The sequence below is a fragment of the Amblyomma maculatum genome, chromosome 1 (assembly GCF_055883805.1).
Source record: "Amblyomma maculatum isolate TAMU_Amacu chromosome 1, ASM5588380v1, whole genome shotgun sequence".
In the NCBI taxonomy this organism is placed as follows: Eukaryota; Metazoa; Arthropoda; class Arachnida; order Ixodida; family Ixodidae; genus Amblyomma; species Amblyomma maculatum.
In genome coordinates this window covers 349,153,136-349,165,815 of record NC_139344.1, presented here as the reverse complement: position 1 = coordinate 349,165,815, position 12,680 = coordinate 349,153,136, and the positions used below count along the sequence as shown (strand labels likewise).

The window sequence follows — 12,680 nt, the reverse complement described above, 5'->3', positions numbered from 1 at the left end:
AATGAATGACTTGCAAAAATTCAACCAAACTAGACAGGCAGGAATTAAGACTAGATTTGAAAACAGCTTCTAAAATTGACCAAATGCAAAATTTTCGACCCCTTGGCTCCAATGTTAAAAAAAATATTTCGTCGTGGAGCATGTCCACCTAAATTCATATTCATGTCTTGCATGCCTTGTAACCAACCTGCTGATCATGAGCATTCATCATGAATTTCAGCGCACATTTTAAAAGCAGTACACAAAATAGGCAGTGCTTAGTGAACCATCTGATGGTGCTTTAATACAACCTTCGAGTATCGCTCGACGGCACCGCTTACTGCAACCCTGTCCCAGTTTCGGAGGATCGTTTGCTTAGCATAACGTTAAACAGTTATCCCCCCTTCATGGATCACTGCCTTGTCGTGGCGGAGGGGCTTGCGAAACTCGATGAAGTCGTGAGCTCTGCTGTGTAGGGCCACCCAAGATAGACAGGTCACGGCAGAGAGTTCTGACAAAATGTGATTCACTGGAGAAGGTAATGGCAACCCACTCCAGTATTTCCTGCCAAGAAAACCCTATGGCCAGTCACAATACCATTATCGATATGGCGCCGGAAGATGAGCCCCCCAGGTTGGAAGGCGTCCCACATGTTACTGGGGATGAACAAAGGGCGATTCCTAGTAGCTCCAGGACGAATGAAGCGGCTGGGCTAAAGCCAAAAGGACGCTCAGTTGTGGATGTGTCGGGAAGCGACCGGAAAGTCCGATGTTGCAAGGAAATATATCACATAGCAACATGGAATGTAAGATCTATGACGCAAGGTAAACTGGATATCGTCAAGCGAGAAATGGACAGATTGAACATTGATATCTTGGGTATCAGCGAGCTCAAGTGGACCGGAATGGGAGAATTTAACTCCGGCGACCATTATGTCTTTTATTGTGGGCACGAATCCAAGAGAAGCAATGGGGTCGCTCTCATAGTAAACAGAAGAATGGGCAAAGCAGTGCTAGGGTACAACCCCAAAAACGACCGAATGATTTCACTTCGGATCCAAGGTCACCCTTTCAACATAACAGTTATCCAAGTCTATGCACCGACCACTGCTGCTGAAGAAGCTGACGTTGAGAGATTTTATGCGGACCTACAATGCCTTTTAGACCGCACCCCATCATCAGACGTCGTTTTTCTCATAGGAGACTGGAATGCTAAGGTCGGGAGTGAAGAAATATCCGGAATTACAGGCAAGTTCGGTCTTGGTGAGCCAAATGAAGCTGGGCAGAGGCTAGTAGAGTTCTGTCAAGAAAACAACCTGACCATAGCGAATACTCATTTTCAACAGCACAAGAGGCGCCTGTACACATGGATTTCACCGGACGGTCTGTACAGGAATCAGATCGATTATATTATTTGCCGGCAGAGATGGAGAAGCGCTATACAAGCAGTAAAAACAAGGCCTGGGGCCGATTGTGGCACCGATCATCAGCTTCTTGTTGCCAAAATTAAGCTTCGATTGAGGAAAAGGCAGAAAACTAGAAGGCCTTTCAGGTATGATCTGGATCAGATTCCATTAGAATATGCTGTGGAAGTGAGGAATCGATTTCAAGAATTAGATCTAGAAGACAAAGAGCCCGAAGAGATGTGGACTGATGTTCGTGATATAATACAAGAAGTTGCTACTAAGGTAGTTCCAAAGCAAAAGAAATGCAAAAAAGCAAACTGGTTATCTGAAGAGGCTTTGCAAATAGCTGAGGAAAGGAGGATGGCAAAAGGTATGGGGGAAAGAGAAAGATACAAGGTTCTCAATGCGGATTTTCAGAAAATAGCAAGGAGAGATAAGAATGCCTTCCTGAACATACAGTGTCAAGCAGTTGAGGACAACAGCCAATTAAGAAACACAAGAGCTCTGTATAAGACAATCAAAGATATCAAAGGAAGCTTCTGTGCTAAGCTGGGCGTGATAAAGGACAAACGAGGCAAGGACCTCACTGAAGCCTCAGAGATAAAGAAGAGGTGGCAGGAATACACAGAAGAACTGTACAAGAAGGACCCGGATGTGCAATCCCAACATAGGACGGTTGTGATTACTGATCTCGAGCCGGGCATCCTGAAGAGTGAAGTTGAATGGGCCTTAGCCAGCCTTGCTAAGAACAAAGCAAGCGGAATTGATGGTATTCCAGCTGAGTTGCTTCAAAACCTCAACCACGACGCTGTTAACACACTGCATACATTATGTCAAAAGATTTGGACAACCCTGCAGTGGCCACAGGATTGGAGGAGGTCAGTTTACATCCCCATTCCAAAGAAAGGCAGTGCCAAAGATTGTTCCAACTACCGCACGATCGCGCTTATTTCGCATGCTAGCAAGGTGATGTTAAAAATCCTGCAAGGTAGGCTGCAGCAGTATGTGGATCGGGAGCTTCCGGACGTGCAAGCTGGGTTTCGCAAGGGCAGAGGAACTAGAGACCAAATTGCCAACCTTCGCTGGATCATGGAAAAAGCAAGAGAGTTCCAGAAACCCATTTACTTCTGCTTTATTGATTATGCGAAAGCGTTTGACTGCGTAGATCACAGCAGATTGTGGCAAGCTCTCCGAGAGATGGGAGTTCCAATTCACCTCATCTGTCTCCTCAGGAACCTGTATGAAGGGCAAGAGGCCACAGTCAGAACTGGGCATGGTCTTACTGATTGGTTTCCGATTGAGAAAGGGGTGAGGCAAGGCTGCATACTGTCGCCCTGCCTATTTAACCTATATGCAGAGTGCATCATGAGGAAGGCCGGTCTGGACGAGTCTTCAGCTGGAGTGAAGATTGCTGGAAAACGTATCAACAACCTTAGATATGCGGATGATACCACTTTAATGGCAGAAAGTGAAGTGGAACTCAAGAGACTTCTGATGCGCGTACAAGAAGAGAGTGAGAAGTTTGGGCTTAAACTGAACATTAAAAAGACGAAGATCATGGCGTCTTGCCCTATCAAGTCCTGGAGCATCAATGGACAAGAAGTGGAAGCTGTGACAGATTTTCTGTTCTTGGGCGCCAAGATTACCTCGGAAGGAGACTGCAGCCATGAAATTAGGAGACGCCTGCTTCTGGGAAAGAGAGCAATGGTTAGCCTTGACCGCCTAGTAAAGAGCAGAGACATTAGTCTGCCAACCAAGATCCGTATAACCCGTGCTATGGTCTTTCCAGTTGTGATGTATGGATGCGAGAGTTGGACTGTGAAAAAGGCTGACCGCCGAAGAATTGACGCGTTTGAATTGTGGTGCTGGCGAAGACTCTTAAGAGTTCCTTGGACTGCCAGAAGATCAAATCAGTCGATATTGTCGACCATAAACCCTGACTGCTCATTGGAGGGTCAAATTCTAAAGTTAAAGCTCAGCTACTTTGGTCATCTGATGAGAAGAGAGGAGTCGCTGGAGAAAGATTTGATGTTGGGAAAGGTTGAGGGTCGCCGGAGAAGGGGTAGGCAGCGAACGCGATGGTTAGATGGCATTCTCGAGGCATTGCAGATGAAGCTATGTGATGTTAAGAAGATAGTGAGAGACCGGAAAGCGTGGCGTGACATGGTCCATAGGGTCACGAAGAGTCGGACACGACTGAACGCCTGAACTGAACTGAAACAGTTATCCACATCATCAAAGTAGACAACAAATTCACAATGCTTGCTGCACCAAATGCCACGACCTAACCACAATAGTGTCGCCTGCAAGTGCAGCGGAAGAAGACGCTCTGGCCGTGCATTACTCTCTGGTTGTTGCTAAGCCTAGATTGTTTCACATCGAAACCGCAGAGGACGGCACTTTGGAACTGATCAATGATACAGTATATGGCCTATTTGTGGAAATGCCTCAATGTTAACCCAATTGTCGCATAGTTAAAGAAAGATATGATAATTCTGGTAACGCTATTGCACCAGAGCTAGCATACGAGATCCGATTATACGTGCTGCACCGGAAGCAGCTGCTTTGGGGCTATGAGCAGAAACTCGCTTATATTGCATTTACCAGTCATATTAGAAAACCTTAACAGATAGCAATTTACAATAAGGATTAATTTTTGACATTTTTTTATCCCAGCACTTACTATGTATTTAAGAGATCCAACAAATTTTGCCATGCTTTTCTAATGCTGGTGCAAGTAATCCACTGCGTTGACAAAGAAGGCGCAGCAATGACTTCCTCAGACTCATTCAATACTTAATGTCATTTTAATCAATGGCATATTTTTTCATGCTGCAACAAAAAAGTCATTTTGAACGAATGTCATTCGATGGAAATGACATTAAATCTGCCACACATCAGCGGTTTTACACACTTAACAAAACAGAAAACATTCCCTTCCATCTATAATTTCAGCAGCACTTACACACATGGGTTGACTAGACTTCGAAGGCTTTTCGTGGGACGACACATTGCCATTCGAGACGAGATTAGGAGCTGAGGGCCTGAAATCGAAAAAATAAATAAATAAATAAATAAATAAATAAATAAATAAATAAATAAATAAATAAATAAATATATATATGAAATAATTAATGGCTAAAACCAAAAGCACACTGCTTTGTCCAAAAAATTACTTTCAGTTTAAGTGATTGATAGTGCAAAAAGTCTACTGCCATAAGGCATGCTAATGAACCTTAATTCACTTCACAAGGAACCGAAATGAGGATAAACAACCAACCAGAGCAACATGAGCTTTAAGCATGGGCAACTCCAGAGTCATTTGAATGTTATTCCGATAAACGAATCTCCAGAAACAATAAATGAAGACAGAAATCTGCACAATTGCTATCATTTTCTAGCAATGTTAACATTTCCCAAAAAGCAACCCACCTCCCCAACCTAGCGCACATCCGAAGCAAGCAAATCTTAGTGTGTTTGCTGCTGTCTTTCTTTCCAGCATAAGCGACTCAATCAGTATGAACACAGAATACTATGTTCACCTGAAAATAAACAGTGCATCCCTGTATTTAAACATTACAGCAACTGTTACACGGGACAAACTCTGACAGCTGTAACACAGCAGTAAGAATAAAAGTTTTTATGAAGCCTCTAAAGCAAGGGTGAAAAATTCCCCTTATTCCCTGTTAACATAGTCACAGCTAGAGACCTTTATCATGGCTAATGGCTTCAGTCATGGTGCTTTTGGCAACAGTCTGCTGACAAACAGCAGCAAAAGGAGACTAAAGGCTAGCCGAAAGTAGATTTTGTGACAAGAAAGGCGAGAGGCATAACCTCTCCCTCACCTTGTGGAGTCTGACGACCTTAAGCAGGCTCCGTAACGTAATGAAGACACTGCGAGTAAAGTTTCCGCTACCATCAAATCACAATCAAACCCTACACAAAGCAAGAAGCATCCACGGCACACTTACATGGCTTTTCCTGCTGCAGGCATACGGTAACACTCTCCGCTCTCCTTCTGAAAAACTAGAAATTGACAGCGACCATCAAAAACTCTGCAGAGCGATCCAAAGCCACGAAAATGAACAAAATGCAGAGAATTTTGGCTAAAATCCTAATACTGTGCGAAAATGGTGTCACACAGTATTCGCTCTTCTGCTGCCTAGCTTTGTGTAGTGAGCTGAAATAAGACGTAAATTAGCCACCAATTAAATCTATGCTTTTGTTGATTGGCTGTGCGACTGCAGTGCTATGCAAAGGGACTTGCTGTCGCCTCGGCAACGTGTTGCTATGCATAGCAACGTGTTGCTATGCATAGCAACGTGTTGCCATGTAGCTGCTCCACAAGCAAGGCAAGATTTTGCTTGGGATAGTAGCCTGCACATTAGTGCTCTCGCATTAAAAGCAGGAGATAGAAAAATGACGACCACGATTTCAGGACTCATAAGTTAACAAATGCCGTGGGTCTATAGTTTGCAGTGCACCAATTGGTGACAAGTTCGTGGGATTTGCTTCGTTGTTACGCTATGTGTGGGACATTAAGAGTATTGTTCTCCAGCTTTAGTGTACAACCGCAAAAGCAAAGTAATAATAAAAATAATGATAATAATAAATAAAGGCATTTGCATTCATTAACATGGCACTTCCAAGTTAACTTTTTGAGCCCACACTCTAAGTTCACTTTTAGATTCAACCTCATTCATGTCCACAGAAAAAATTATAAATTAGGTCATTACAGAGAAATTTGTTAAGAAAAAAATGCAAAGCAGAGCCCCGTATAAATGAAGGTAAAAGCGGTGAGAGAACAGGCAACTCACAACAAAATTAATCCAAGCTTACAATTCCTTCCCTTCCTATGATACACTTTTAACAGGTAAACCCCTAGCCAAAGTCTGCGGGCACACTTTCCAAGGTTATTTATTTACAGACGAACCTAACCTTAACTCCGCTCAAAAGACGACTAGTAGGAACAGCAGCCAACAGCTGCAATGTACAGGCCAGGGCACCAGCGTTACTGTAACCATCATAGCAACACCGCCAGATCAAACAACTGATGTGACAGTAGCTGCCACAACATCTGGAACTGAACCTGTGAGAGCTTGAGCCCACAAACCAAATAAGTTAGAAAAGATGAGACGTAACACAGAGAGCACGTATATAAGTCGACCCTGGTAATGCTGTAATGAATGCGAGCCTCGGAGTGACAACATGGCTGAAACCTGGTCACCTTGTATGTGACGTATAGCCAGTAGATGCAGAGAATGAAGCCTTTCTTCCAGATGTCTCTCAAAGGAACCAGCCCCTGCTCGTAGTCCCTCTGAAAGGGTATCTTCAGCTCCCTGGGCTAGAGAGAGAGATAAAGAATACGACCTTTTGTAGTGCAAACAATTCTCACACAGAGCTTAAATATGTAAAAATATAAGTGCACACAAAATAAGATACACAATACTGCGAAGCTCCACATCATTGCAATGAATTCGGCCTCTACCACATTCAAGTTATCAGCAACAACACGGAGGCATGTGCTCTAGCAATAAAATTTAAAAATTAGGTACGTGACAGTCATTTGTGTGTTGAATGTACACGCTACTATTTATCTACAGAAAGAAGGTTGTGTCCCAATTTGAAGTTGGCTCTGTGAAGTGGTCACTTTTAATATAGAGTACAAAGCTCTTCGTTAACATTATGCTGTTTTGTGAAGGGTAGGAAAGTATAAAAAAATTGTGGCAATATATTTTCACTTATTGAAAATATAAGTAAATATATATTACTGGAAAACTGGCCCGGCTACTCTCTGTGATATTTTCACTACAGCCAACAACAAGAAACCCATAAACAGTTAAATATGGATATAAAGATACTGAAACGTGTCATTTTTGGTTACGATCAGAAATTGTTACATGCAGTTTCATGTGATGACTTGAAAGGTCAATTCAGAATGAAAGTGAAATTAAGAAATGCAGTAAGTCAAAATGCCCTCAAAATGTTCACAGTAACACCATGTTACTATCAAAGTCATGAATTTGGAGAAGCCATCTCCCTACCACGATGATCCACCATCTCTGCAACGTGTCGCTCAATGCAGCTAAAAGTCAGGTGGTGCGGGGCAAGAGAGAGAGGGGGGAGTCAGAGGCACCACGGCTACAAGACTGGCTACAAGACTGGCCACAGGGCCACCTGCTTGTTCCTGCTTGTACTATTCTCCCTCTACCTGCTGCCGGCACCATTTGTCATCCCCACTCAGTCAACAAACAGTCAGCATAGCAGGTCCTTTATATCAAGGTCAGCCGCTGCAATGCCTTTGTTAAAAGTATTTTAAAACACATGCATTAAAAAAAAACGGCACTGGGCAATCGAGACACTTTGTAATTATAACCAGGTTTAAATGAACAGCAAAAGAACGCGCAGCTTTCACAGATAAGGACAAAAAAAATAACTAAATGAAATACGAACACCACCGCATGGTCGAGGTAGTCTTCCCTTGTCAGAACGCGCTCTTTTCTGCTTCTTACTGCCGGGAACCATGAACGAGCCTAATCAGCCACGATAGTACGAGCAGCCATCTCTGATATAATCACGGTCACGCAACTACGTAAGTGAGCACACATTCCTCGATAACGAGACCAGCTCTTATCCAACAAGACACAAAACCCTACTCTGTCAGCTGCTCTCCTGATAAGCTCTTGATAAGATTTAGCCACTATAGTGACCCCACTATCTTTTCAGAAGAGTCGGACACGACTGAACGCCTGAACTGAACTGAACTGATCTTTTCAGATGTTAGACAATGGTTGCTTCCTCACAATGCGTGCATACCCATGGCAAAACACATTCCCTCTTTATACAAAGCCAGGAAGAATTATACAACACCAAAGCGAGAACACGGCCTCTTGAACTTGAATAAGTTGTACCTCAGCGACTTTTCTGGCATTCCACTGTTACACAAGTCAAAGACACTCTCAAGTCACCCAGCATTTTGTGGTGCCAATGGTACTTTGCAACGGTAGCCACAATGAAGCCGATCCTTATGAAACATGCGTGTCAATGGCGTGAAAAGTTAACAAGCATTAAAGTGAAATCAAAGTTGGAGCCGACCCCTTATTGAGAGACAGAGGTCAAAGCAGGCTGACCTCATGGGTAGGTGTCTTCTGGGTGGCAAACTGGAGGAAGCGCTCCAGCTCGGGACTGAGCCTAGACAGGCTTTGCAGGTGGCGAACCAAGTCCTTGGCCTGGTCCTTAATGCGACGAGCATGGTCTGCCTGTGCAGCAAAGGGCACTCGTGTCAAAAATGCCACGATATGCACAACTGTGGCTCACTCGTATCAGCTATTCATTCTTGTATTTACATGCTTTAATGTGACAGCATTAAAGGCCCTATTCTCCGGAAAATCACGCATTGGCATTGCCTGCCTTTCGAGCAAAATATGGTAGTCGGCAGGTTAAATGGACTGAACTGAATGCACATCAGGTTGTGCAATGGCAGTCTTTATCATCTGCAAGACTTCATCATAATGTAGTAAGTTGCGAATGTAAGCTAATGAGTATTTTCAGGATAATAGAGGCGTAATTTAAGGGATTAGTGATTACGTGAGTAGCTAAGTGCATGCGTGCAAATGTGGACCTGGAAGGAATGCTGCAGCCGGAAGCCGTTAAAGATGTCGCATCACATCCTTAAGAGTAATGTTCAAGTGTCTCTCCAGTATTTTATTTATTGTGATACATGAACTCCTTCTACTCTTCCCTGTTATGTAATTACCTATCATATACCCTTAAGAGATAAATAAATTACGATGATGATGATGATGATGTAAAAACATGCACCGAATAGAGCGGACGCACTGGAACTTTGGTGGAATGCACACAGAAGAATGATTAAAACAAATTTTGCTAAAAACCAGCAAAACTTATAAAATCTCAATCACATGCTTGTTAGGGGAATTAGTACAACAAATAAATTCTTGGTCACAATGAAGCTGTGCAGGATCAGTGATAAAGCACAACCTGAAATTGCCATTGCTGATTCTTTTTCTTTTTTTTCATGAGCAGCAGCCTGTTACAACTGAAGCAATGACAACCTGCCATACCACAGGTGGCGACCTCTGAAACCATCCAAGCGAATTTGGTTGCAACAGCACCTACACTAACAATTCTTTGCACAACAGCTCTTGAAATACACTATGGGCAATGTCAAACACTCCTTTGTATTGAATCCACATGTTAGACTTCTTTCATCAGGAGTAACAATATAACGCCTGAACGTCCACTATTTAAGCAAAGATATTCATTGCGTTAGGATGCTTTTGCAGCTTAAAAAAAAACAAAATCTCCACAAAGAGCCTCCTCATCTGCTGCAACCTTAGAACTGCAATTGACGTTAACACACATTTTTTGCATCTCGTAGTTAACAGAGCAAAATGGCTATTCTTGAATTCCAATAAAGGTGAAACATTTTAAGCCCTTCTAGAAATGCAGTAAAGTTAGGAAGAAATACAAAGTAATATGCTCAATGAACTAGAAAATGAATTGTGGTATTAGCGAATTGAATAGGTACCCTTAGAACAATCAAAAGAAAGAAGAAACTCAAAAATGGCAAAAAAAAAAAAAAAAAAATTGCTCTGGCTCAAAATTGATTGCTACTCGCACGCACTTCAACCCTTTTCTGGCTCATTAGGTGGTTACTGCAGCAGGATTGAGCCATACAAGTATTTTGCGCCCCCAAAAAAACCTTACTCAGACCTACCCTACACTACACTGGACTGGAACGGAAAGGTGATTACCACGGTGATTAACCAGAAAGCAAGCCAGAAGCAAACACAGTGCATCTAGTAACGTTAACACAAACAAAAACTTTCAGAGCTGCTGCTGTAACTCCTTCCACATTTTCGTGATCAAACGGGTCAAGCAAGCACTTATGAGTACATCTGGAAGTGAAGGAAGCCCAATATTTTAACAACTTTTCTATCACTCCGAAAAAAAAAAAAAGTTACTCGGGACACCTTAAATTTGCTACTATGATCAGTGTGCTGATAAGGCAGTGATAATCAAAAAGGAGAGTTTGTACTTGCATCAAAGGGGCAGTTGGCAGCCAGTGAGTCCTCAATCTCTTGTAGTGTAGACTCCAGCACGTCCTCGTACTTGTTAAGTGACTCGTGAAAGCTTGCCTCCGAAATGGCTACCCCATTCAACGTATCCATGCGCTGACCACACCCAATGCTTACTGCCCATGTAAAACAGAAGGAAACAACCATGACAATTAGAAATGCACTCTTCCCAAAAGACAGGCAGAAATAAGCGTGCAGTTGGAGAATGTAACACTTTATTCAAGGCCCATTAGCAAGGTCTGCAGTGGAACACTTATGCTACTGTAAAGCACACCATCAGAATCTTGTTTTCTGCACAAGTCGGAAAATACCAGAAATGACACTTACGACAATGACGGCAGGCATTAGTATTAGGAAACTAAAATGCATCATAATACTGGCTTCTCAGCTACTATTCATAGTCATTACACATTGTAAAACAAGCAAAACCCCACAAAACATAAATTAAGGCTTTTCCTGTAACATTTGGGTGAATTTTCCCGAATTTGAGACGCTTTCTTCCCGACATGCGATTTAGCAGACACACTTGAGGAATGTGAGGCGTGTTCTGCCGAGTTTACATTAGCTAGAAAAACATGACCTAACAAAGTTCAAGCTCATGCTTTAATCAGCATTATTTCCTTTTCTTCAGCTATGCTTCTTGTCTGCTTTACATTTAGTTGGGTGGTGTATGTGCAGAGGCATGCATAGCCTGAAAATGAAATATGAGAATGGGGGCATTCTCGTGCCCGGCCATAGAAGTGTTAATACTGCATCCACACATATGACAACAGTCATGAAAACTTTTTGTCAACATTCGAAACAACATACAAGATTTCACTCCAATATGTGCTGTGAAAGAGGCGCAGATTGATTATTTCATAATAATTCAAAATATAACATCTATACCCTTTACACGTCGCTCCCGCTGTCCCACTCAGAGTAAAGTTATGCGGATCCACAAGTTAAAACAGGGCTATAATTATAATTAAAACGTGCATAATTTACTGCAAGTGGAATGGCAAACTTAAACTTACAAACGTAACAATTACATACTTCTCCTAGTGTGCTTGACGTCCTTGAGAAGATTCTTGATTCCTTGAACAAAATACTTGATGTTGAACAGTTTGAGTGCTAAAGATGCCTGCGGGTCAGAAAAGAAAAAAGGGGGAAATAAATTACACAACAGTTTGCCAACCACTAACAAAAAAAAAGAATGACACGCCAAGTTCACGCTACCTCAATCAGTGCAGATCGAATGTAGGGCGCGTTCTTCACCAGTTTCCTGCAGACAAGTTCCAGAGATGTTACTGAAGAATGCTCGATGAAACTTATCGACACCAACGCCAAAAAAATAATGTCTGCTCAGATAAGAAAGACATAAGAGAGAACCATTTTCTGTCGTGATAAACAAGCATTAATATGCTAGTAACCCAGAACTGAACATTGTGGCAGTGCTAAACTAGCAGAACTTTAACAAAATATTGCCAATTAGCGCTAGTTTTGCACAGGAAACATGCTGCATTTGAGCCGTACCCTTTGTCTGACGATGCGTAGGCGATGCACATGGGACGAACAAAACCCCTTGCCTTGGGATCCAGCATGACCGAGTAGTTGACAAAAATGTGCAGATCATCTCGTATACTTGGCATCAACATTTGGCTGTCTAGCTTGGGAAATGTTGAAGAGCTGAAAAATTAAAGCAAGGCATTGGGACAAGGCTAGCCGCTTTTAAGATGTGCTCTAGAACTCAGGGCAAGACAAAAACAATGCTGCCCCTCTCCGCCACCACCTTCACACCAGAAATAAAACAGCTCAAACTGTGCTCAGTTCATAACATTTACTGCTTCACAGAGACTGGAGCACATAGTGATTTGTAAAACGCTACAAAACCCATATGCTGTTTCACTGTGTTGCCATTGAAGGCTGAGTCATCAGTGTATTTAGTTCTACTATTTTCATTTTATTTGCATTCAGTGGCACAGAGAAAGGCTGCTGCAGGAATTTTTTGACATCCAGACATTTTGCTGAAAATTTTACAGTATCCAGACTGTTCTGATCTTAGTGCCAAATTTCACAGCTAGGCAATATTTTGTTTTTGCGCAAATTAAATTTAAAACTTCCTATTTCGTGGCTTCAGTCGGGCGATTTCTACAGGCAGTGTGACATCACAAGCTACCCAAAACGTGCGTGCAGAAGAAAAAAAATTTATACCT

General features: G+C 42.4%; 1 protein-coding gene across 19 annotated transcripts in view; it reads right to left on the bottom strand.

Moving 5' to 3' along the window:
* The window catches only part of LOC146207723 (uncharacterized), a 148,835-nt gene that overhangs the window by 23,404 nt on the left and 112,751 nt on the right, over positions 1 to 12,680 (bottom strand). For all 19 annotated transcript variants that reach the window (XR_014704170.1, XM_084589899.1, XM_084589893.1 and 16 more), the window contains exons 4-12: positions 12,001 to 12,153; positions 11,704 to 11,749; positions 11,521 to 11,608; positions 10,446 to 10,601; positions 8,515 to 8,639; positions 6,612 to 6,728; positions 5,356 to 5,410; positions 5,230 to 5,278; positions 4,350 to 4,428 (exon numbers count right to left, since the gene is read on the bottom strand). Coding sequence is in view for 18 of the 19 variants with exons in the window: in XM_084589899.1 (XP_084446025.1) it covers positions 4,350 to 4,428; positions 5,230 to 5,278; positions 5,356 to 5,410; positions 6,612 to 6,728; positions 8,515 to 8,639; positions 10,446 to 10,601; positions 11,521 to 11,608; positions 11,704 to 11,749; positions 12,001 to 12,153 (868 nt within the window). In the remaining variant the exon portion in view is untranslated. The remainder of the gene's footprint in view (positions 1 to 4,349; positions 4,429 to 5,229; positions 5,279 to 5,355; positions 5,411 to 6,611; positions 6,729 to 8,514; positions 8,640 to 10,445; positions 10,602 to 11,520; positions 11,609 to 11,703; positions 11,750 to 12,000; positions 12,154 to 12,680) is intronic.